Below are 27,039 nucleotides of genomic sequence, written 5' to 3' on the forward strand. Positions count from 1 at the left end.
TTCGTTTACCTGGACAAAACACAGGAGGATGGGCTAGAGGATCCACTGGAGATCCCTTCCCAGCCACAGGAGTTGATGACGTGTTTGACAAGTGAGTGATAAGTCCTTGAAAACAAGGTTTAGTGTGTGTGGTGACACACCCTGGAATATAACTGGGTAACAGGGTAAGTTACCGTAACCACTTCCTCTTTCCCCCTTCTCCACACACATGTATGTCCAGAACATGCCACAAGATGATGCCTACATCAGCTCTCATCAGCTGTGCTCTCTCCTGTGACAAATGACAACACATATGTTACCTATTCCTGATGATCCCAAGAACAGAAAAACCAGGGGATGTTCTTCGTCGTACCAGCCATTTTCCTTTCTCCGAATTGCTGAGTTTAAACACAACGAAAACAAAGGAGGAAGAGAGGAAAAAAAAGAGGCATATAAATCAATGACACAAAAGCAAGTATAATTATCACTAAGTATACACTATGTTTTACTGCTCTCTGCCCACTCAAAGTCTTCACTACCATTAGTGCTACCTAATTTGATTAGCCAGCAAGGCCCCCAGAGACACCTAATCAGGTTAGCATGGATTTGGAAAGCTGCCCAGAGCAGATTTCGGATAAAGTTTTCCAGGATGTGCACTCAACGTTGCCAGGGAAACAGAAAGGAGGATGGACACCGAATGACCGAAGAAAGGGTGGTAGAGAGAGAATTCAAGAGGCGTGTTAGCTTTCCAGCTTGTAAGTGCAACCTTTATGTAAAGGGCTGGTTTGGAGAAGTTTGTCACTTCTTTCCCTTATGCAAATTGAAAGGGGGAGGGATGTTTGGATTCAAGGTCATGGCAGCCTTGAACTGATGTACATACCGCCATAAGTTTTGTTTAAAAACACTGGAAAAGGGGATGGTCTGGAGATAGCAATGAATGTCTGCAAAGGGATATGGATGTGCATTACGGTTCAGTGATATAAACGGAAACCTCTACCTCAAAGGCAGGGGTTGGTTAGAAAGCAAAGTCCAATGTTCATTTACAAAATACTGAAGGTCAAACCACCTTCCTGCTTCAGGGCATTGACTGGTTTGCCTGCAGGGGTCGGGACTGAGTCCTCTCATCCAAAGTGGGCTTGTGCAATTGCTAAGGGTTCGATTGTGCCACCCTCAGTCAAACTGAGGAGTACCTGCCTCCTCCAGCAGCATCCCTGAAACAATGAAATCATTGGAACTACGTGGGGGGAGGGAAAGTAAAGCATGATACTATGTGAGCTAGGGTGGTACACTGGGACCCTAGCGGTTTTGGCCTTTGATCCATCTGACAGCAGCCACTACTATATGCAAAATACAGGACTAGTTGGGATACTGGACTGTTCCAACACGGTCATTCCTATGGTCATAAAGCTGCTTTAGTTCATGTGGGAGTTTGGGGCCTCAGACAGCCATTTCTGGGTTTTGGTCTGCATGAGCTTTGAACTCCCTGGAGTTTCACAAAGTTGCAGATTCTAACCACTTCAAAAATTCAAAGCAAAGCTCAGTCAAATCTGTCCAGATTTTGCACTGGAATCCTAAATTGGCCTGGATCCCCTGACTGGTTTGCAATGGGACTGGGCTAAGCATCTTTGGAATATACACAAAGCCTGAACCAAGGGATGTCTTCCAGCTCTAGTTTAAGTATAGAATTGGTGTTAACTAGAAATGGGCGTCAATCAAACCCAACCCCCAGCTCAGAACTGGAATCTCTGAATGAGCAGAGTAATGTTTATCCAGCTTTGTAAACGGCTTTGAGTTCTCTGAGAGAAAAACAAGGATTATTGTATATGTAGGCGCATCCCATAGGAAGTACATTTCCTAGCAGGCAACAGACAACTTGGTCCAATCGGAAGGTCCCTCAGACCAAGATGAGGTGTTGCAGCTGGGACTTGAGGTCTCAGGAGACCACCCTTCTGCATTAAATATGACCGGCTAATGATCTAGGATGGGGCCCTGGTTGGGAAAAACTTGGGCACCCTGCTTTATAGAAACAAAGCATACACCACTCAACAGCAAAGAGCAAATCTTATCAGCTCAGAGGGTTCTCACCATCATGGTTGAAGCATAAAGGTAGTGAAAGGATACTGAATATTCAGCTTACTGGTGGGGTGGGGGGTGTCTAGTAGTTCAGAAGAAAAGAGACAGAATCATGTCTCAGACCACTGAGGCCTTCCTGAGTTATTTGCATTGTTTAAAACAAAGCCTCCTCTATTACAGCTCTTATAAGGAGTTATTCTTGCCGTATTGATTGGTGGGTGCTGGAAAGCATTTTGTGACATTTTGTAAGAAGTAAGCTACATAAAAATAAATGGCATTGTATTGTAAATTGTGCTCCTAAGAATTTACCTGTAGTGTGCTTTTTAAAATTCTACACAGACCTGTCTCAGCAGTTGCCAGAGGTCAATGAGACCAGAGATGCAGCATATCATGTTTGATATAAGAACTGCATAAACATGCTAAACGCCAAGCTTTCAGGAATTACAGCCTAAAATACTTTTAAGATCGCAAGGGAGAATAACGGTAGCAGAGGTAAAGGCAGGCAGGATGAAAAATGGAGAGAAAATGAATGATCTAGAGCAGTGGTCCTCAACCTTCTAGTCTGGCGGGTGCCAGACGAAGGACCGTGGCGGTGGTCGAGCATCCGCCAAAATGCCGCTGAATTTCGGCAGTGATGCCTCTCGATGACGTCACTTTGGGGACCCCTATCTAGAGTTTTGGGGCTGTACTGTGCTTTTAAAGTGAAATTCTTGCTTTCAGAGTAGAACTTCACTGTACAAGTGGCACTGTGAGGGGCCATGTTTATTGTCCTTCAGTGATTTCCATATCAAATACATTCCGTTTTATTATTTCTGACTGCCACCCCAGCAAATACAATCTGGGATCTGAGAGTCAAGCTGGGCTCTTTCTTCCTCATCTGCCCATCTCTCTTAGGGTCTTAATAAAAGTTCTGCAGGTCAAATTCTGCTCCCAGCAATCCCAATGCAGCACCTTTGCCTTCAGGTATAACTGACAGGAACTTAGTAAACAATGCTATTGCTGATGCACAAGAAAGAAGTGACTCCAGCTCCCTTTCTTAGAACTTGATTGTCTCCACAGTGCTAGCAGGAGGTAGTGGATAGCAATCACTATAAATAAGCAGTTATGAAATACAGATAACTGATAAAGGAAGCTAAAGGTATCAGTGAAAAATTTAGGGCCAGTATAGTTAAGGACAATAAGAAGGAATTTTTAAAATGTATCAGGAAAAATAGCCATCCTAGCAGTAGTTCAGATAAGGACAACTTTCTAGAGGATAAGGGTAGAAAATTTTTAATCTTGATACAGAAAAGGCAGAATGTTCAATAAATATTTCTATTCTATATTTGAAAAGAAGTTGGATGATTAATTTTTAGCTTATAGCACTAATGAAAGCATTTCTATTCCAACAGTAACTAGGAAGAGTGTAAAAAGCAACTGATAAAGTTAAACATTTTAGATCTGCAGGAGTGGATCATTTGCACCAAAGATCTTTAAAAGATTTGGCTGAGAAGCATTCTGAGCCATTGATGTTGATATTTAACAAATCTCTTCACACTGGGGAAACTCCTAGAGGACAGGAAAAAAACAAATGTTGTGCCAATATTTAAAGACGGGACAACCCAGATAACTACTGGCTGGTTAGCCTTACACTGACCCTGGGCAAAATCATGGAAATGCCAACGTGAGATGCAATCAGTAAAGCCTTAAAAGATGCAGCATAATTAATGCCAACAAACATGGATTTATGGAAAATAGGTCTTATCAAATGAATCTGATTGTTTTTTGATGAGATTACAAGTTTTGTTGATAAAGGTAACTGTGTTGACATAAGAGAGAGACTTCTGTAAGGCATTTAACTTAGTACCACATGACATTCTGATTTACAATATTACCGCTATACAGAAACAAGGCAGCACATATGAAATCAGTTAAAAACTATCTAGCTGATCGATTTAAAGAAGTAATTGTACATGGGGAATTATCATCCAATAAGGGGTGTTTCTAGTGGGGTCCTTCAGGATTCTGTTCTTGGCATAATGCTATTTAGTATCTTTATCAATTATCTGGAAGAAAACAAAATAATCACTAGTTAAGTTTATAGGTGACACAAAAATTGATGTAGTGGTAAAATAATGATAAGGAGAGGTCAGATTTATAGCGTGATTGAGATCACAACTACAACAGGCTCTTTTGAGAGTGTTATTAAACACTCATACTTCCCAGGTAACTGAATGTACTAGGTCTGCCTTTGGTCTTTATCGTTCACATAAGAACATAACAAGGCCATACTGGGTCAGACCTAGTCCACCTAGATCAGTATCCTGTCTTTGGACAGTGGCCAATGCCAACTGCCCCAGAATGAATGAACAGAACAGGGAATCAACAAATGACACATCCTGTTACCCATTCCCAGCTTCTGGCAAACAGAGGCTAGGGACACTTTAGAGCATGGTTTTGTATCCCAGCACATCCTGGCTAATAGCCATGGATGGACCTATCCTCCAGGAACTTATCTAGTTCTTTTTTTAATTGAGAAATACTTACTTTTGCTTATTTTAAACCTGCTGCCTCTTAATTTCATTGGGTGACCCCTAGTCCTGGTGTTATGAGAAGGGGTAAATAACACTTCCTTATTTACTTTCTCTGCACCAGTCATGATTTTATAGACCTCAATCATATCCCCCCCTTTAGTCGTCTCTTCTCCAAGCTGAAAAGTCTCAGTTTTATTAATCTCTCCTCATATGGAAACTGTTCTATACCGCTAATCATTTTTTTTGCCATTTTCTGTAGTTTTTCCAATTCCAATATATCTTTTTTTGAGATGGGGTGACCAGAACTGCAAGCAGTATTCAAGGTGTGGGCGTACCATGGATTTATACAGCCGCAATATGACATCTTCTGTCTTATCTATCCCTTTCCTAACGGTTCCTAACATTCTGTTTGCCTTTTTGACTGCCACTGCACACTGAGTGGATGTTTTCAGAAAACTATTTACAATGACTCCAAAGTCTCTTTCTTGAGTGGTAACAGCAAATTTAGATCCCATCATTTTATATGCATAGTTGGGATTATATTTTCCAATGTTCGTTACTTTGCATTTATCAACACAGAATTTCATTTGCCATTTTGTTGCTCAGTCATCCAATTTGTAACTCTTTGCAGTCTGCTTTGGACTTACCTATTTTGAGTAGTTTTGTATCATCTGCAAATTTTGCCACCTCATTATTTATCTCTTTTTCCAGATCGTTTATGAATATGCACACGAGAGGTCAAATAATGTGGGTGGATTTAAAAGAAACAAAAACAAAAAATCGGATGGAGACTATTACGGCCACCACCACCATTGGGAACTATGCCAGTTAAGATAATAAGTGTATAAACTCTTGCTTCAGAGCACAAAATGATTACCTGCAGGGGTCAGCACATACAACACTGCACAGACAATTGGGTTCACTGTGGTCATGTTTTCACTTCTCTCTGGAGCAAGTTCCTAGACTACATGGACAAATGGTCAGCTCCCGTATGGCAAATCCCATGGGTATCTGATATAGCCACAGATCTGGTTGTGTTACTGTTTGGAGAATATTGCCTATCATAAAATGAGGGATGATGACTTTAGACTGAAGTTCTTGTTAGAACGCTAGAAAGAGTTCTCAGTCATTGCAGTGAAGAAACTCAGCTCCTGTAGGTTATTTAGAATAACTAGAGTCGCATGTGTCAAAGTGGTTTTGTATATAGCCTTAAAATAATGATCATAGTCCAACTAAGTAACCTAGCTAACACGAAAGATTCAGGTCAACTAGAAAGAGAGATTGCAACAAGGAAGCCATGACTCTAAGCAGCTGTCCATCTATCCTCTAGTTGGTGCTGGCTGCTGCACTGCTTGGCTATAACAAAAGAAACAAAGAGGTCATCTCAGGACAGAGTGATCCTCAAGCAACCCATCAATGCAGGGTTGGGAAGATTACAACTTCAGTGGAAGGCTCAGAGAGCAGCATCCTGGCTGACATGGTGTTCCAGGTGTTCATGCCACACGATGTATTTGCCCGTCACGTTATGAATTTTTCATCAACATTCATGCAGGAAATCCATATTTTGGGTGGTGATGCCTCCTTCAGTGCTGAAGATGTGAAGAAAATTCAGGTACTGCTGCTTTACTGAAATCTCACGAAGAAATCCAAACCCATTGCAATAGGAAAGGATGATGATATCTGAGCCTTCTTTCTGGAGCCATTTCCAGCATCACTGCAGAGCTCTTACTTAATTTCGTACATCTGTAACAGTGTAACCGTGCTGCTGTGTCTCTGAGAGGCCCTTCAGCTCGCTATTGAACTGATAAATTCACTGTATTACTTTACACAGATCAATACCCCAGCAGTTATCAGGGGTTGATGTGACCGAAATTGGTTTCAGCCAATTTGTGAGCGTAATAAATGTCCATTTATCAAATCAATTCATTCAGTGGTGCTTCTCAGGCTGCCCACATTCATGGGACCACCAGGGTGACTCTTTTCAGGTGTGTGCCAACTGCAGGGTCACCCTCCATCTGGTGAGCTTCTGAATCTACTAACAAGGGTATTCAGGAGCCCTCAGATTTTGCCAGGTTAGAAGTTTACTGCAGGATCTATCTGAACTGAGTCACTGGGTGAGCACAACACTGCTAACTGTGCCAAGCTGTATGGAGATTGTGAGATATGGAGGAAGAGAATCCCCTTTACTGGATCCTGAGTCTCCCACTTGTCTTGATTGGTTGGGAGTTGTTCTGAGGACTAGAGAGCTCAGGGCACACTTAAGATAGTTGTGCATGTGCAATCAATTCCCCCACAGTCAAACCCTTAACAAGACAGGTACTAAGCATGCTCAGGTATGGGATTTGCAATTTGTCCCCATCAAAGCCATTTTCCTTGGGATCAAGGCCAGGTGCTGCTCCAATTCTTTCCTTTATCGGATGGCAACTTTCAACCCTCAGATATCTCAGCTGTAGGACTGTTCAGAAAGGTCATTGTGTAATTTTGTAACATGAACACTGGATTTTCTGTCACTTCCCTTTCATTCAAAATGGCTGAAGAGTATTTGCTCAAACTTGAAAAAACCCAAACAAAAGAGGCAAATCTCCTTTGGGCAGAACCCAAAGACGGGAAATTTTAGTCCCGAAGGTTCAGAAAATCAACAACTGAAAACCGTGGCAACCTTAACTATAAATGATTGCTACCAGGCACCCAATGTAATACTATTAATATTATATAGACACACACAAACAATTACATATTGTCTATCGGGAGGATGTGAGGACATGAAACAGAAAATACACATTTTTTAAAGAGCTCTCACCCTTTGATATAATCTGAGAAGGGATCCCTTCCTGGGGAATCACCAGAGCATGCAGTGAATTTACCGTGTCTTTATGTTTGTGTGCAAGGACAAACAAGATTTGATGATAACCAGAAGGAGTGCAGTGATTTATTAAAGTGCCTTGGAAACATCATCATAAACCATTTAGCTGTTCATTTGCATGAGCACTTGCAGCATCTAGGCCTTTGTCAGTTTCTAACATTACAGAAGAGACCTGCTTGTTTTTTTCTTGGATGTTGCAGTGCTACCTGAAATACTCTAGTTTGATTGCATTAAAATACATCATAGAAAAGTAGGGAGCATCCACATCTGTACAGTGTAGAGCATCACTTAAATACATTTATGCTTCCTCCCTTCCACAGGGCTAAACTGATCAGCAGATTGGAAGACAGGAAGGAATTTCCCCACTCAGAGTACTGGCAGGAACAGTGGACAGTTAGGGTTTCCCTCCTTCCCCTGGAGCAGTGAGCAGAGATCATCTGTCAGGATCTTCTAGGTGTAATCCCACACTATCACAGTCCTGCCCTGGTCCTTCCCTTCTTCTAGAGCAGCAGAGACAGTGGAGATGTAGGACTGAGATATAATTCTATGGAAAATCAAAGAGGAATACTGCTTCCTCATTCATGATGACATGGTGAATCAGGTACTGTACTCATCTTAGTTCTACTACAGGAGGCTCAAATACTATATAAGAGAAAATCATGCAGTTGCAAAGAGCAAACCAAACCAACTTCCTTTACTCTCACATTGTTTTTCCTGCTCTACTCGTCTCTTCCAGCTTCTCAGTGTGCAAACTGCACCAACCCTCAAACTCAGCCTCCTTTAGCCCCTAATTTCAGAACTGCTCTATTAGGTGATGGAAGTTGCATGTCAGCAAGTGGGTGTGAGTCTGAAGAGAGAGCACTTGAGTTTACTGGAGTCTTTTATTCCAAATGAGAATGTCCCCTCACATAGACTGGCACTGAAAGAACAAGAGGTGTGAATTAAAACATTTAGTCAGTTCAGGGGAAGCTTCTGAACACACAAATTAATGTAACTTGCATGCTTAGCGCAGCAGCAGAAGGTGCAAGATTCAGTGTTTTAGCTTCACTGCTCTCCTCAGAATCTGGGCACCACTGCTTCTGAAACCGGCTCCTAGATCGGTGCTCTAAACCCCATTCTCCTTTTCACTCTGGGATGGGAGTCTCTGGAGACTGTTGGGATCATACAAGAGGCACTGAATCAAATCAGATGATTACATTAAGGAGGAGGTTATAAATTAAAACCTAAACATATCAGCTAAATTTGGTAAATCTTAAGAGACATTGTATAGTCTGTCTCCTAGCCAAAGAAATAACATGTACTGTATCCGCGGTGGAAAGCAGAAGGGCGCACTGATTCCGTAAAGTGGCGGCAGAAATAACTGAACGGTGAGCACTCAGAAGGCTAATTGCTGGCTAAATTCAACATTATTGAAACAAAACAACAAAACCGGGGCAGCGGGGATCTCAGTCTAATATCCCGAGGCTGCTGGGGTACCTAGCGCTTTCCCTATAATTCAATAAGAGAAGCCTCCATAAAGGCAACGGCTTTAATGTGCACAAACACCACCTGTGTCAGAAACAGGCACTACCCATTAATCAAAGCTTCCCAATTAGCCCGTCCGGCTGCCTCCAGGCACAGCCGTAACCCTTCTCAAAACAGGGACGGTGTCTGCTGTGTTAGCAGTGGGAGAGGCAGCTCTTCCATGGGCTGCGAGGGCCTGTCTTTGTTAACGATATTGGTATGGTTTTGTATTTATGATCATCAGCTGCACGCGCCTGTGTTCTGACCTTAGCTCTGTCTCACCTTATTGTCCTATTTCCAGACACTGAATCTGGGTGACGGAATTGTTCAGGGAACTATTAACAGGATATGGAGGCTTTCGGGTCTGGGTCAACGTATCAAATCCAGCCCAGGTTGCTAGTAACTGAAAGTCATTATTGCCTCACGGCTTTTCAGGCAGCCTGTGTGAAATGAATTGCTTGTGATCAAACTGTTAAAACACACTGAATGGTACTAATGCAACTTCACCCACTTGGGGTGCCAAATGAGAGGCCACTTGCAGTGTGATTGTTTCTTATGTGCTTTGATCAGCAGTGAAATAACTAACACTACACATTCAAATTCTCCTGGCTAGACTTCAGAGTTACCACTCCTTCAAACAAATATGGGCACTTCACACCTCTCAGAGCTACTGTTTCTGCTGTCTGCAGACTCAGGAAGATCACACTGGCTCACATTTTAAAGATGTTTTTCACAACCATAAGGGCTAGAATCCTACTTTTTTTCCTCTCTTTTAAAACAATAAAAGCTTAGACTCTGGAGCACAAGACATCGCCGCAAGAGGAAAGTAACAGCTCTCTGAGTTGCCACAAACTGGCCTAATTCGATCCCCTGGGGACTGAGGGGCTCAGTCCTGCTCTGAGTGTGATCAATAAAAGGTATGAAAACAGTTACACACATAGGTAAAACTTTTCAATGCATGTCACTTGAGAGTCTCTGCACCTACATATGGAACCCTTGTAGCTCCAGAACTATAAACCGCTGGGCTCACCTAGAGGCATCTCACACAGCTGCAGAGTTTGTTAGAAGAGGGACGTGAAAATAAAACACACAAACAATTAATAATATGAACTATGCAGTAAAGGAGATGGGTAATCCACTAAAATGTACATCTTCAGAGAACCATCGTCACAGGACATCAATGACCTGCTCTCTGAAGACATCCTTCCTAATGGATTGCCTCTCATCAACATTAAAAAGACTCCAGGACCATCTCTAGGAGCCTGTGGGAATCAGTGAACACGGTGCACAATTTTATTTTTCTTTTTGGTAAATGAAACAGGTAAATGAACATCCATTATTTACAGAAATGGCAAAACAAATGAAGTGATCACCCAAAATAAGTGAAGCTTTAGAGGGTAAGAGAATTTGCAACACCCTATTCAAAAAATAAGTTCGGTAACGGCAACTGTCCAGTGCTGTTCTATGACAGCTAGTTATATACCCTTCCTTTCCCTTCTATTCTGTACACGTTCATATACTGCGCTCATCACTGTAACATCTGAGCAACTTCCACTCGTGTGTTAAGCCAACGCATCGGTCAAGTGTTGTCTGTTTTTTCATCCTCTCTCCGGGGGAAAGTCTTGTTTGGGTAGGCTTTTATTTAATTTTTAAAAATAAATGTACACATTGCTAAGCATTAATGTTAGAGACGGCAAGGTCAAAGAAATATATCTTGGCCTTGGAGTGGAAGGTGGTGAGGTTGGTGATGGCTCTTGGGGGGTTCCACTCCACAGTTCATTCCCTAAACAATTCATCTCCCTACTTGGTATTCACAGCTTGGCAACATTTGTAAACAGTTTCCACCTCAGCCTGAGATCTTGTCAGATCTAACAAATTTAATAGAGTCAACCCTGAATGGTCCCTTGCAATATTTGTTAACTGCTTAGGCTAAACAATCTGTTCAACCTTGTATTTAGTTGTGACACTCTGATTAAGTTTCCCAGTCCTGAAGAAGAGCTCTGCGTACCTTGAAAGCTTGTCTTTCTCACAAACAGAAGTTAGCCCCCAAAAAGCTATTACCTCATCCACCTTGTTTCTCTAATAGCCTGGGACCAACACAGCTACAACACCACTGCATATGATGGGAGGCATTCACGGCACTACAGACACTAGAGCTGGTATAAACTTATTAAGTCACTTTGTCCAGTCCTGGTCTGTGCAGGACTGTTCCCTGAAGTGTGTTTCCTGATGCTTTGTCCAATTTAGATTTAAAGTATTCCACATAGTGAGGTTTCCAAGACTTGCTTTGGGAGACTATGCCACAGCTTTAAAAATATTATCATCAGACCCTTTTCTGATGCTCAGCCTACATTCTCCTTTTCTTAAGTACTCTTGGGGCGGGGGGTTTCCCAGCAACCCTCCAATCCTCAACATTTTGCAATGCAAAATAAATGAACTAAATACTTGGTGTTAGCCTTAGATATCTGTAGGCAGTACTGTAGGAAATGAGGTTTCTGATATTATTCCTCTTTCTATTGGTATTCAGTCAATTCCCCACCGAGGGATAAGGTGCCTGGAAAATTAGCAAGAGTTGGCACTCTCCCCGCTTTTCTGCTGCCTACCATTCCAGCAGGACTGTGCAAAACAGTCCTCCTTGTGACTCTCCCATGTTCTAGGTACATCATGATGCCTCACTGAGACTGAAATGAAATGATGGCGTGTTTAAAGAGCACCACTACATGCTGGAGGAGACAAGATCTAGTGCTGAGGGTAAGCAGTGGAGCAGTTAATCTGGAAGCCCTACTAACAAACCAGCCAACAAGAGCGCACAGAAAATCCTGCTCTGTCTTTTTGCATGGAGAGTTGAGAAGATCTCTATTCAACAGATGAGAGCCCTGACAATTTCTCTCTCAAATCTATTCCTGTGTAAAAACGCCTCCTTGAGGTCCCATATTGGAATCACGATACTTCAGCTCCAGAAAGACTAGATATTAGTCCACATTTCAATGACAGTCAATGTCACTCCTACATTGGGCAGATGAATCAATGTCTCTATCAAGCCCCCCACAAGAACATGAGAATGGCCATGCTGGATAAGACTCAATGATCCATCTAGCCTGGTATCCTGTCTTCTCATAGTGACCAGCGCCAGATGCTTCAGAAGGAATGAACAGAACAGGATAACTTCGAGAGATCCATCCCCTGTCGTCCAGTCTCAGCTTCTGGCAATTGGAGGTGGAGCCGGAGCATGAGATTGCGCGTTTGACCACCTTAGCTAATAGCCATTGATGGACCTATCCTACATGAACTTATCTAATTCTTTTTTTAAGCCAGTTATACTTCTGGCCTTTGCAACATCCCCTGGCAAGGAGTTCCACAGGTTGACTGTGTGTTGTGTAAAAAAGTACTTACTTGTGTTTGTTTTAAACCTGCTGCCTATTAGTTTAATCAGGTGATCCCTAGTTCTTGTGTTATGTGAATCTCTAATGTGTTACATGAATCCCAGTCTCTTCAAGCAATGCACATGAGCCCTCTGCAGCAATGAAAAACCTACTGGGCCTCACTGTGCATTAGGCACCCATCCCACCTCTGCACATCAGTTCACCGCAGTAATCTGGTAGGAATTAGTCCAGGATCACAGGTTTAGCAAATACTACATGCTCTCTTTTTTGTGGGATGTAGAACAATTAACAGTAACTGATCTTACCAGCTCCCACTGTTGCTATGGCATTCTCTTGCCCAATGATATGCTCTTTTAGCCGCTGCTCCAGTGGAAATCTGCGTCGTTCCTCTAACTCTCTTTTACGTTGCTCCTCCTGGAACTGTGGACAGGAAACAAATACTATGAGCGAAATATTTTTTCATCCAACAACAACTAATGTCTATATAGTGCCTTTCATGCAAAGGCCCCTAAAATGCTTTGCAAACATGTATATGAATTATACACAGGGATCACTTCTAATCACTGAAAAGTAGCTATATGTGGGGTGAGACATGGCTGTTGTTAACAGCACCCAGTGCAACACTGTACACATTTAGGAAAGAAAATGAAAAATATTGCATCTGGGAGAAAATGAAGGGGGGAATTTAGGTGGCAGAATGTAATTAGTCAAGCTGGATTTTAATGGGTGGTCTTTAATGACAAGGAGTGATCAAAAACTTGATTGTGCATCTCACTTGAAAGATGGCACCAATAGATGGCACTTTGCTAGGCCAGTGATGTAGCATTGAGTGGAAAGAGCACTTCCCACTGAATCGCCCAGCCATGTAATAACAAGAGTGAGCTTGCTTATCTCAATAAATAAAAATACTAATTAATAATAATATCTGGATCTTCCTTAGCATCTTCTACTCCAGGGTCTCAACACACTACACTCATTAATGAATTAAGCCTTACAACAACCTGTGAAGTACGGAGGAACCATTATTATCCTGTTTCGTGGACTGGAAAAACGAGGCACAGAGCAGCTAAACTCCAAAGATCCCAAAGGGCTTTGCATACACATAACGTACAAAGGGGTCACGGACAGAAGTTCGTTTACTTTGAGTATTTGCCTTCTTTCAGCTCCAGTTCACAAGGAAATCAGTCCTGCTCCTCTCGCATGAGGAGCTGGGCCAAGATTCATGCATTTGTCCTCTCTGCGCTCTTACTGAAATGTGCTGAACACAATGTCAAATGTCCAGCTGGTGCAATTTGCAGCTTCCCACCTCCTCCTCCCCCATGAGCCCATCAGGCCTGTGCTTCAGTTCTTCCACTGGCTCCCAGTTCCCTTCGCCTGACAGTTTAAGGCCTTAAAATCATTAACTGATCCAGTCCCAGCTACATTAGACACTGTGCCTCCATCTCTGAACCACCAAGCCAGCAATACTCCTCTGGAACAAGGCAGAGCACAAAGCCCAGAGCGAGACGTGGAATGAACTTTCAGGAGATTAGCTGAATCCAGGCTCTAACCATCTTTAGGAAATGCTGTGAATGCTGAGAAAGCCTTTCCCACCGTGACCAGAATGACATTCACAGCTGCACCTGTCCCCTACTCAACTTGAAACTGAAAAAAATCCAACTCTGAGCAGAGACTTCTATAACTTGGCAAAAAGAGAAGAACCAGAGACCACATGAAGTCCACTAGGGATTTTGCTATTGCCAGTCAAATTTTACATGGAAAGTGCCCAGAAACTGGTGATGGGCGACAGCGCAAAAAACCTACGATGGAACAATTGATAGGGTCTTTTCATCATGAAAGAAGCTGACAAACATCTACATAGGAGCAGAAGACAAACCTTAGAGAAATGTTTTAAAAGGTGTTCTGCAAAGGTGTCAGGAGGGATGTCCTATTTAAAGGGGGTTCTGTCAGGAGACTTGAATTGGTCAACTCTGAATAATTTGAGCAGACATTTCCCTTTTAAAATTCCCATGTTACAATCCATAAGTGTAGGGTTTTTAGCTCTGGTTTCCTGGTCAAGAACCTGGAGTACACTGTGGCTCTCTGAATTCCCCTGGAACTTAATAGGAAAAAATCTGCCTTTCCAGTGAGCTTGCACTGGGGGAAGCTGTGACAATTAGAAACAAGGAGAACAGAAAGGCCTAAAGAACATAGCAGTGATGCTTTGAAAATCCCAGTGACGGGGCACCCAGTTGTGACTGGGTATCCCGGTAGCTTTGACATTCAGTACTGATAGCAGTTTTCCAAAGGACAAACAAGGCCAGTTTTCTGCTTTAGAAATCCTGCTTATTGTCTGACCATCCAGTTCCTCAGCAGAGCACCAAAGGTGGTTGTCTGCCCCTCCCTCTGCATGTGACTTACTCAAGGTCAACAAGTGAGTCAGAGGGACTCCTGGCTAACACTCCTGTGCTCTAACCACTAGACAATTATGCCTTGTTGGTACACTGAAAACACAGCACCCTGATAATGGACTTTGATGCAATGCAGAGATTTAGCTAAAAGGAGGTCTTTCTAAGGGAACACCTGGGATTCTGACTGGTGTACAATCTAAGCATTTAAACTGTCTTCTGAAGGGGACACTCTCACAACAAAAGCCGAACTCTGCTGTGAAAGCTGCAGCAGCCAGAGTGGATAAAACACATCAGCCAGTTTGCCAGTGTTTCCCTGTTATGGTAGTGACCCTGACAGAAGTTAAAAAAAATAAATAGCAAACAATCCAATTTTGGCTGCTGCTATCAGTCTACTGTATAACTGAGAGATCCCATCAGTCCTGATGTTTCATATGGAGCAATAACTTCACTGCTGATCCCAGTGGAATGACACATGGAGGATAGAATCCAGTGTGTCAACTGTGTATCGCCCGCAGGCTTCGCATATATCACCAGGCTCAAACTACTGCAGCTCCTTCTATATATCTATGTCTTTCTATATATCAGGACAAATCGTTAATTTTTTTTTTAAAGCAGTGTGAGGAATACAAGCTGTGCTGGTGGAATCCATACGATCCGTTCTGGTTTAGATGTAAAAGGAAGGGAGTGCACAACAGGAGAAGTAATGGAATGGACTGTGGCACTCGTCTCTTTGGGAACCGTCTCCCTCTGGAAGACCAAGACCTGTGACACATGGTGTTAGAATTTAAAACATGAGCACACAAGAGATTCGGGGAAGGAAGCAAGACTATTCAGATCACGAAGAGAGTCTGCACTTTAATGTCACTATGAGCAAAGACAAGCCAGTGCTTTGCAGAATCCCTCTCGTTGCCTCTGCCTGAGCGTATTTCCAGGGCAGGCCCTCAAAAGAGGCACCACCGTGTTAAGTGAGAGCACACCCGCTTCTCTCTTCTGAACTGAATTCTGTCTTGCGTTATTGTGTTTCACCCCCCTGTCCTATGACTGCAGTTGCGTTTGAAACAGGAAAATGCTTAAGTTACACTGTGATTGGATAAACAGGTCCCTCAGGCTCCCCACAGCTACAATGTTTAATGCAGTGCTGATGAGCCTATTGGGAAATGGATGTGAGAAGGGTCCTACCAAATTCACAGCCATGAAAAACATGTCATGGACTTGAAATCTGGTCTCCCCTGTGAAATCTGGCTATTGTAGGTGGCGTTGCTGCCTTCAGAGCTGGGCACCTGGCCGGAAGCCAAAGCTCTCTGGATGCCAGCTTTAAAGGCAGTGCCACCACTAGCAGCAACACAGAAGTAAGGGCGGCATGATGTGGTACTGCCACCCTTACTTTTCCGCTGCTGGTGGAGTCAGCACTGCCTTCAGAGCTGGGTTCCTGGCCACCAGCCGTCGTTCTTTGGCCACCTAGCTCTGAAGACAGTGCAGAAGTAAGGGTGGCAATACAACGACCCCCCTACAATAGCTATGTGCTTCCCTTCCCCCCTCCTCGGTGACCCTGTTTTGAGCTGGGATCCTCTCGGTTACAATATTGTGAAATTTAAGATTTAAATATTTGAAATCATGAAATTCAAGATTTTTAAAATGTTGTGACTGTGAAATTTACCAAAATGGACCGTTAATTTGGTAGGGCCCCAGATATGACCTATTAGACACATACAGATTATTATTACAGTGCCTATGCAGTAAAAGAAGGCATAATTCCCCGTATGGGAATAACCAATACCAATATAAACTCTTTTATACCAGTATAACTGCATTCACACTGTGTGTGTGTATATGGACTGCTTTAATTATACTAGCGTAGTTAAAAACAGCACAACTTATGTGTGTAGACAAGGCCTATGTGAGGGCAAAGCCAGCACCATCATCTTCCTGTGACTTGGTTTTTTTTTATTTCATATTTCGCAAAGGTTTTGTGGGGAAGATTTCTCAGGTCCAGGACGGAATTTCTGAGAGACAGAGGGAGACACCTCTGGAATAGCCAACAGCCCAGTAAGACAGGAGAGTCCTTTGGCTCAAGCCCTCACTCTGCCTGATTTGGGACAGGGACTTGACCCTGGGTCTCTCACCTCCCAGTTCCCCAAGGTCTCGTTTTCATTCTGCACCAGAAAGATAATACATTTTAAAACCTCGACACTTTTCACAAAATGGAGACAGCAGAGAACAAAATACAAGAGGAAAACCCACCATTTTATAAAAAAACAGAATCCACGGTCAGGCCAGTATTCTTGCCCATCTATCTTGGTTTTATACTGCATTCATCACAGTGATATCTAGAGCCCCTTCAAGTTTTTGACAAACAGGATTTTAATTCTAACCCTACCTGGAAGAAGTTTGTTCGAACAGAGGCTGTTAACAGGGGAGTTTCGGCGGGAGAAGCGCCAGGCTCAGCTACAGACTTCTGTGCTTGGAGGCAGCAGGACTTAGTGAGTGCTGTATTTGGTCCCTTTGTGGATTGTTTATTTGACTGTTGTTTGTTCACTCTCTGTGTACCGGCAGCATAGCTGGGCTGTGGGCCCCTGAGTAAGTCCTTGGACCTTTGATCAGCCCAGCTGTTTGAAGTCTCTGCCCCCGGAGCTCAGCTGAGCTAAACAGGGAAGACGTGGTCACTTGCTAGGCGAACTCGAGAGCTGTGAACACAGACCGCGAACAGGGGAGTTATGAAAGGGTCTGTGAGTGCCTTTCCTTCCAGGTTCAGCACTGTCTATGATCTCAAGATGGCCACTGATGGAACAGCGGCAGTGACTGGCAGTGTGCAACGTTCTCTTTCCTGCCTGACGACATAAGTGATTTCCTGGGCATGAAGTGGAATTTGGTGGCCATACTGGGAGGAAAAGATTCTTGAACTGGGAGGGCAGGGGGCAAGTTGAGACGCTACTAAGAATCAGAGAAGCCGAGGAGTTTCTAGACAACCAGATTCAGGAAATACCAATACCCCAGGTTCCAAGCAGAATAGAGCAGGTCACAAAGGAATCAGTGAGAGAGGGACTCAGAGAGGAGGCTTGGAAGTTCATAATTGCAGGAGGTCATGGCAGCATTGTCCATGGTTGCAGACAGATGAGCATAGGCAGACTATGGCCACAGAGAGAAGAGAAGCAGGTGGAATTCCACACAGCTAGAAGTTTCTTATCAATATTGGGTTCTCAACATGGAAATTACAAAAGATACCTCTCTAGATCCAGGTGGTCCAAGAGAATGCATAGCTGTATGGGACAGATATGTATGGAAGCTTGGCCTAGCCTAAAAGAAAATCAAGCTTACCCACAAAGATTTCTCCAGCTGTGCAAAGAAGACATACAGTCCTTGCTGGAGATTCAATACTCAGAAGAATAAAAAGAACATTCTGCAAGGGACAGGTGGACAAGATGGTGTCCTGACTTCCTGGAGCCAAGAGATGAGATGCTGCTCTAAGCCTGGATAGGCTTCTGAAGTCTATGGGCAAGGAACCATTGGTAATGGTTCATACTGGCACTAATGACACTGCGTCTCAGGATATCTTGCAGATAGTAGATGACTTCAAGGGACTTGGAAGCGTGCTGAAGAAGAATAATGTCCAAGCAATCTTCTCTGAGATCCTTCTTGTTGCACAAGCACAGAAAAACAGAAGGCAAAAGATGCTGTAAGTGAATCGCTGCCTAGGTAAGTGATGTAGGGTAGAGGGCTTTGGTTTTGTGGAACATTGGCCCACCTTCTACAGGGAGAGGGGGCTCTATGGTTTGCATGGCCTCCACCTCAGTAGAAAGAGGACCAACCTCCACAGGAACAGTTGGCCAGAGTAGTCAGGACGGGGTTAAACTAATAGCAGAAGGAGAGGTAAAAGTGGGAAGATATGAGCACTCAGCACAAAAATCAAGATGTTGTGAATAAACTTAATAAGAAACCAAATGACATGAAAAGAAAACAAAAATTAAATTGCCTCTACCTTAATGCTAGGATCCTGGGTAACAAACAACAGCCATTGGAATTGCTCATTTATGAACATAAATTCAATCTAGTTGGTGTTACTGAAACTTGGTGGGATGAGTCACACAATAGGAATGTTAAAATCAATGGTTCTAACCTATTTAGGAAGGATTGAGCAGCCAAAATGGGATGGGGAGGGGCACTCTACCTCAAAAATGGCAGTACCTGTTTCTGAGTCACTGATAACGCAGAAGAAAATGATCTTGAATGCTTATGGATCATATCCTAACAGATCAAGCACAAGATGGGGTATTAGTTGGTGTCTGCTACATACACCAAATCATACAAGGGAACAGGATGACCGGCTCCTTATGCAACTATCTATAATGTGCAGGGGGGAAAAAAACCTGTGCGATCATCAGAGACTTCAAGTGGCATATGCTGGAGGTCTCATGCTACTTGGAATTTCTAAATATTACAGATAACAATTTCCTAATTCAAAAAGTGTTTTAGTCAACATAAGGGAATTCTGTATTAGACTTTGTCCTAAACGATAAAGAGGAACTGACCACAGAAATACCTGACCACAGAAATAGCTTAGGTACACATGATCATGACTTGATCACATTTATAAGGTGTAAGCAGAATAAAGTCCAGAGTAGTAACATATATACTTGGTGCTTTAATAGAGCAAATTTCATAAAGCTGAAAATAATCATGAGCCAAAAAAGCTGGGAGGAAGAATTTAATCAGGAAACTGTGAATGACAATTGGGAATCATTTAAGGACACCTTACTAGATGCACCAAAAGCCACAATCCCACAATTGAGGAAAATTACAAAATCAATCTGGTTGAGAAGGGAGGTGAAGGCAGATGTAAAAAATAAAAAAATAATACTTAACAAATGGAAAAAAGGTGAAGCTGATAGTAATGAATATAAATCAGAAGTTAATAATTGTAGAAAAATGGTAAGGGAAGCCAAGGAACACAAGGAGAAAGCCATGGCCAGTAGTTAAGGAAATAAGGAGTTCTTTAACTATATTAGGAACAAAAGGAATCCTAACAGTTATATTGGTCCATTACTAAATGGAAATGGTAGAATTATCAACATTAATGCTGAAAAGGCAGAGGTGTTCAATAAATATTTCTGTTGTATTTGAGGGGAAACAGATGATGTCGTCTGTGGCAGATTTAATCTCAAGAAAAGCTTCATAACTATGGTTCTAGTCATATTATACAATGATGATAACACTCTTTCCATTCCAGTAGTATTTTGGGAGGATATGTTTATCAGCAGCTCCTAAAGTCAGATATTTTGAATCAGGAGGTCCAGATAACTCGCATTCAGGACCTTTAAAAGAGCTGTCTGAGAAGCTCACTGGACTGTTAATGCTGATTTTCAATAAGTCTTGGAAAACTGGGGAAGTTCCAAAGGACTGAAATAAAGCTAATGTTATGCCAATATTTAAAAAGGGTAAATGGGATGACCCAGGTAATTTTTGGCCTGTCAGTCATCAATTCCAGACAAGATAATGGAACAGCTGACGTGGGACTCGATTAATAAAGAACACGAGAACGGTAATCTAATTAATGCAAATCAACATGGGTTATGGAAACTAGATCTCGTCAAAATAACTTGATATCTTTAGTTGATGAGATTACAAGTTTGTCTGATAAAGGTAATAGTGTTGACATAATATAGAATCATAGGGCTAGAAGGGACCGCAAGGGTCATCTAGTCTAACCCCCTGCCAAGATGAAGGATTTGTTGTGTCTAAACCATCCAAGACAGGATGGCTCCAGCCTTCTTTTAAAAACTTCCAGTGAAGGAGCTTCCACAACCTCCCTAGGCAATCTGGTCCATTGTCCTAGTGTTCTTTCAGTTTTTCCCCAAGATTTAATCTAAATCTGCTATGCTGTAGTTTGAACCCACTGCCTCTTTCCTGCCTTCCGTGGCAAGAGAGAAAAACTTTTCTCCATCTTTTTTATGGCAGCTTTTCAAGTATTTGAAGACTGATCCTGCTTAATCTCCTCTTTTCCAAACAAAATATACCCAGTTCCTTCAGCCTTTGTTTTATGGTTTGCATTCCATCCCTTGGACCATCTTTGTCGCTCAACTCGGGATCCTTTTCCAGTTTCTCTACATCCTTCCTATACACTGCTGACCACTACTGGACACTGTACTCCAGTTGAGGCCTAATTGGAGCCAAGCAGAGTGGTACTATCACCTCCCATGATTTGCATGCCATGACTCTGTTAATGCAACCTAAAACTGTATTTGCTTTTTTTGCAACAGCATTGCACTGCTGACTCATGTTGAGATTGTGATTCACCACCACTCCCAGATCCTTCTCAGCAGGGCTGCTGCCAAGCCAGTTATCCCCCATTCTGTATTTGTGCATTTTTTCTTCCCTACATGTAGCACCTTTGTTTTTGCTGAATTTCATTTTTTTGTCCCTAGCCTAGTTCTCCAATTTATCAAGATCCCTCAGGATTTTAGTTCTACCCTTCAAAGTGTTGGCATACCCCCACCCCCAGCTTTGCATCATCTGCAAATTCGATCAGTATGCTCTCTATTCCTACACCCAGGTCATTAATAAAAATGTTAAACAAGATGGGACCCTGAAGAGATCCCTGTGGAACCCCACTTGAGATGTCCCTCCAATCTGACATCATTACATTAAGAGTTACCCTTTGTTTGTGGTTGTTTAATCAAGTATGTATCCACTTCATGGTAATTCCACCAAGTCCACATTTCTCCAGTTTTCTTTTCAGAATGTCATGTAGGACTGCATCAAAAGCCTTGCTAAAGTCCAGGTATATTATGTCCACTACATTCCCCCATCCACAAAAGCAGTTACCCTGTCGAAGAAGGAAATCAACCTGGTTTGGCATGATTTGTTCTTAGTAAATCCATGCTGGCTGCTAGTAATTACCTCTTCATCTTCTAGGTATTTGGAAACTGAATGTTTTATACATTACTCTAGTAGCTTCCTAGGTATCACAGTCAGGCTGACAGGCCTATTGTTCCACAGCTCCTCCTTTTTAAAGATGGTTAGCCCTTCTCCAATCCTCTGGGACCTCTCCAATCATCAGTGAGTTTGTAAATAGTATCATCAGTGGCTCCTAGATTTCTTCAGCTAATTCCTTCAATACTCTTGGGTGAATGGCATCTGGCCCCGCTGATCTGAATTCATTCAAATTGGTCAGAAGATCTCTGATGCGTTCTTTATCCCGATTTGCATCCCTTCTTTATTTTCGGTGGTAACTTCACTAGTCATCCAGTCACATGTTATTTTTTTGTGTGAAGACTGAAGCAAAGTAGGTAGTGAGCAGCTCTGCTTTCCTATCATCTTCCATTACCAGCTCACCTTCAACACTGGGCAGCAGACCCACACTGTCCTTGAACTTTCTTTTTTGTCTGACATATTTGACTAACTCCTTCTGGTTGTCCTTTACATTCTTTGTCAGCTGGAACTCATTCTTTGTCCTGGCTTTCCCGATTCTGTCCCTACACACTCATGCTATTCCCACATATACTTCCTCGGTGACATGCCCCTCTTTCCATTTCCTATACGTATCCCTTTTGGTTTTTAAATAGCTTAAAAGCTCCTTTTGCAGACACACTGACCTTTTCTGGCTCTTCTTTTCCTTCCTCTGCAGCGGAATAGCTTGATGTTGAGCCTCCAGTATTACATCTTTTAGGAACTGCCAGCCCCCTTCGACTCCTTTCCAACTTTCTTCACTGTTCTTCAGTCCCGCCTTCACTAACCTCCCTGATTCTTTGGCATGCTGTGCCCACAGTCAGGGGTGGCTCTAGGCATTTCGCCGCCCCAAACACAGCAGGCACGCTGCGTTTGGCGGCACGCCTGCGGGAGATCCACCGAAGCTGTGGGACCAGCGGACCCTCCGCAGGCATGCTGCCGAAGGCAGCCTGCCTGCCGACCTCGTGGCGAGAGCGCCCCCAGTGGCTTGCCGCCCCAAGCACGCGCTTGGCGTGCTGGTGCCTGGAGCCGCACTGCCCGCAGTACCAAATCCTGACATCTATCCAGAAAGTCTTCATTTTCTCTGACGCAATGCAGGATCAATACTTGGACCCCAGTCCTTTGACCTTTGCTTCCAGTATGGAGACCAGCTGACACTTTGCACAGACCAAGTCACTTCTCTCCTCTAAGAGAAAGACACACATGGCATATCCTGTGCAGGTCATAACAGCAGATCCCTCACTATCCATTTTTTCTACCTTGTAATGTATCAAGAGCATCCTTGGATAATGTATTTACTGCTTGTACAAGCCTGAAATGCAGAAACTCTGTGGGCTCTCCCCCTAGGCAAACGCCCACACAAACTCACTCTGTTTGGGTCTCCTCTCTTCGCTGCTCACTAGGTTCACAACATACTTAAGACTTCTGTAAGGTATTTGATTTGGTATTGCACAACATATTGATTCAAAAACAAGAATGACATAAAATTAACATGGCACACATTAAATGGATTAAAAACTGGCTAACTGATAGGTCTCATAATGTAACTAATTGGGAATCATCATCAAGTGGTCCCAGAAGGGTCTCACAGGGATTGGTTCTTGGCCCTATGCTATTTAACATGTTTATCAAGGACCTGGAAAAAAACATTAAAACATTACTGATAAAGTTTGCAGATGACACAAAATTGGGGGAATGGTAAATAATGAAGAGGACATATCACTGATTCACAGAGATTTAGATTGCCCGGTAAACTGGGTGCAAAGAATGTGGGTTTCAATATGGCTAAATGTAAATGCCTATATCCAGGAACAAAGAATGTCAGCCATAGTTACAGGATAGGGGACTCTATCCCGAGAAGTAATGACTGAAAAAGATGTGGAGGTTGTGGTGGATAATCAGCTGAATATGAGCTCCCAAATGTGATGCTGTTGCCAAAGAGCTACTGTGATCCTGGGGCATATAAATAGGAATCTCAAGAAGGAGCAGAGAGGTTATTTTACCTCTGTATTTGGCGCTGGTGTAACCACTGTTGGAATCCTGTGTCTAGTTCTGGTGCCCACAATTCAAGAAGGAAGTTGATAAATTAGAGAGGGTTCAGAGAAGAGCCACAGGAATGATTAAAGGATAAGACAACCTGCCTTATGGTGATAGATTCAAGGAGCTCAGTCTGTTTAGATTAACAAAGAGAAGGTTAAGGGGAACTGGGTATAGTCTAGAAATACCTACATGGGAAACAAATATTTCATAATGGGCTCTTTAATTTAGCAGAGAAAGGTATAACACGATCCAATGGCTGGAAGTTGAAGCTAGACAAATTCAGATGGGAAATAAGGCATATATATTTAACAGTGAGAATAGTTAGCCATTGGAACAATTTACCAAGAGTCACTGTGCATTCTGACAATTTTAAAATCAAGATTGGATGTTCTTCTGCTCTAGGAATTATTTTAGGGAAGTTCTCTGTGTCATTCAGGAGGTCAGACTAGATGATAACAACAGTCCCTTCTGGCCTTAGAATCTATTAATTGTTTGTTTTGTTTTTAATTTAACACACTGAAGTCTCAAATTTGGGGGCAGAGGCAAAACTCTTGCTCCAAAGCCCTGCAGTGTGGTGGGGCTGATGTTCCAAGAGAGGACTGGGCTTGTGCCAGTCTCCTGCACCCCAGACTAGTTGGATGAAGTACAGCACCTCTTCTGCCTTAGAAAACGACTCTTAGCCACAAGGGTGATGACAGGGCAAGGACTGTAGAGGGTCACGGAAACACCGATATAGCTGATGACAGCAACCTGCCGAAGTTTGGGAGGAAAGACTGAAGTGCTGGGACCTGCCTTCATTAGTTCTTTTGGTGTGACACTGTGCTGTGATACTAAGAGGCACCACAAAGACCTTGCAGCCCAGCAAGGTGTAGGGCTCTAGGGGCTTTAAGACAACTTTCTGCACTACTAATTTTTGGCTGTTCCAGGGCTGGAGAGGCCCCTGGTGTAACTCAGCCCTGGACTTCTCTATGGGCTGCAGCACAGCTCTGAATGTCTGCAGGGCTGTGGGCTGCAACCAGACCTGCAACACACCCCCATCCCTGGCACGCTACCTACACCAGCACCAGTCCTCTGGAGGCAGCCTTACGTCTGTCTCATCATGTCTGTGCCAGAGGACTCCTCCTCCAATCTGAACTGGGGATTTTAGAGCCCCTTCACACTGCTCCAGCCCTTTTACCCACAGAGGGGCTGGAGTGGGGGGTCAGGATATCACTCTCTGTTTAGTAGCAAGATTTTTGACACCAACCATTTTTCTCCCTGTGCACGACTGAACAAGGCTCCATATAAAGCAAGTCACAATTGTTCCTTAATCTGCACTGCTTGCCTCCTTCCTGTCACCCTGAGACCAATGAACGCCCATGATCAGTGAAAGCCAGGGCTCACGCACAGCCACACATCGTGTTACTGCTACACGGGCACGACCAGAGAGGAAATCACAAAGAGAGCCTGACCTTGTTTCCATGTGACTTTAGTCAAATGTTCTCTGGGCAGGTAACTAGACACCAGTGAAAGTGACACCCCATTACATGACGTGAAGTGCTATGAATGGGGACTGTTTTCCTCCTCTGATAACTGATCTCTAGTTCTTCTGATTAAACTTTTATGGAACATCATTGCCATGTAAGTGGATTACATACCAGTGTTACGTGCTCTGAAAGAGATGCAGGGACTGATACTCTGCTTTTCTCGTGCTAGACAGGAGGCAACAAAGTTCCTAGGTTCACCTGGGCTAAGAGGTTCTTGCAACATAGTGCCAAATGTAAAGGAGGAGAACCCATCTTTTTAATAACAGACGCATTCTATTAGCTTTGCTATCTCAAGGTGAGGTCTGACAATCCCTGGCTCCCAGTTGCTAATACAAGCCTGGTAATTGTGATCACTGGCTTTTATTATTCTTTATCCAGTATGGCACCCCTCCCAGCCATGATTTCATTTACGGGAAAAAATTCAAAGAACAGAGGTTCAAAAGCACAGCTGCTAGTGAGGCTGAATGTCTGCAGAGAACCTGGGCATGTGTAGGACACAACCTCTTTTACATTACAGGAAAAGGAATTTAAAAGATTAAATAAACTAGGATTATATATTTGTTTTCAGCTGGATAACGTGTCAGGGATACGAACTAAGCTATTTAAGTAATGGCAGTCTTTGGAGATTTTGGGCGGCAGTTCATTCACATCATGGGCCAAATCTATCCCTGGAGTAACTCTGTTTGTTACAGCAAGGATTAATTTGGCTCAAGATCATTGCTTCTTATGAGGTTATTAGGATTCTGCTCTATCTATGACTGTGCGACTCCAGGGATGGATGCTCTGCATAGGGATGTCCAAAACAGAAAGGGCATGGCCTGAGAAGAAGCCATCAGGAACATGGGGGCTTAGTGTTTTAAGAAGATGTCTGGGATACAGGAGATCTACGTTCTAGCTCTGGCTGTGACAGGGATGTGCAGCTTTAGACAAGTCTGAAGTCACCAAACACTGGTCAGTAGTGGCTTTCCTACTGGCAGTCTCAGCAGAGAGGTGAAGAACAGAACTGGCACAGCGACTAACTGAGTTGAGGCACACCATCAAGCTAACGTTGGGAAAGATGCCTTCATTTCCCCTATCCTGGGGATAAATATAAGGACTTCAGTCTTCAGGGCTGTTAATCTGCCAGCTTTCACCAGCAGTAAAAGTCACACAAGAACCTGGCCTCTTTACCACCTCTTTACCTACTTTGGCCTATCCCTCTGCTCTTAGCCCTGTCTGTCTGGCAATATATTCAAGTTTCATTAGCTTGTTTAGCAACATGAATCAGCTGGTCTATACACAAAACAAGATTCTTATAACACAGTAGAAGCATGTATAGCACTCTTTTTAAAAACAGATTTAAAAATACATATGAAAACTCCTTGTTACTCTGTCACCAGGATATGTAAATAAAATATATGTGATGTGTCTATCTGGTGAATAGTCCTGTCAATTCATTCTCCAACTGTGATTAAAATGAGAAATAAATTCTCAAAGACTCTCAGTGGAATGCAGATTCAGGAGTGGGAATGCAACCCTGCTACCACTACATCCCCCTCAGCAGAATATTCATCACAAACCAGCTGCACAGACTTATGTTTTATATACACCCTGAATCATTTTCATCAGCAACCTCCACTTATATTTATCTCCTCTCTCTCCTCCATCTACTCACTCGCTGACATTGGACTCCAGAGGCCATTTAACCAAGAGATGATTTTTTTTCTCCTCTCAATGATTTAAGAATTTTGTTCTCAACATTTCTGTTTTAAAACTTCTAAAGAGCAGCCCTGACTGTTACAGCTCACTCCGAGCAATGCCCTGGGCTAATAGGAGAAGCACCGGTTC

The 27,039-nt window shown here is 43.0% G+C and overlaps 1 protein-coding gene across 1 annotated transcript in view; it reads right to left on the minus strand.

The window, feature by feature from the left end:
• The window catches only part of CLPB (ClpB homolog, mitochondrial AAA ATPase chaperonin), a 131,722-nt gene that overhangs the window by 25,664 nt on the left and 79,019 nt on the right, over positions 1-27,039 (minus strand). Inside the window, 2 exon segments of the mRNA XM_030556433.1 lie at positions 300-377; positions 12,620-12,734. Coding sequence (XP_030412293.1) covers positions 300-377; positions 12,620-12,734 — 193 coding nt within the window.

Source organism: Gopherus evgoodei, chromosome 1 (assembly GCF_007399415.2).
Source record: "Gopherus evgoodei ecotype Sinaloan lineage chromosome 1, rGopEvg1_v1.p, whole genome shotgun sequence".
In the NCBI taxonomy this organism is placed as follows: domain Eukaryota; kingdom Metazoa; phylum Chordata; order Testudines; family Testudinidae; genus Gopherus; species Gopherus evgoodei.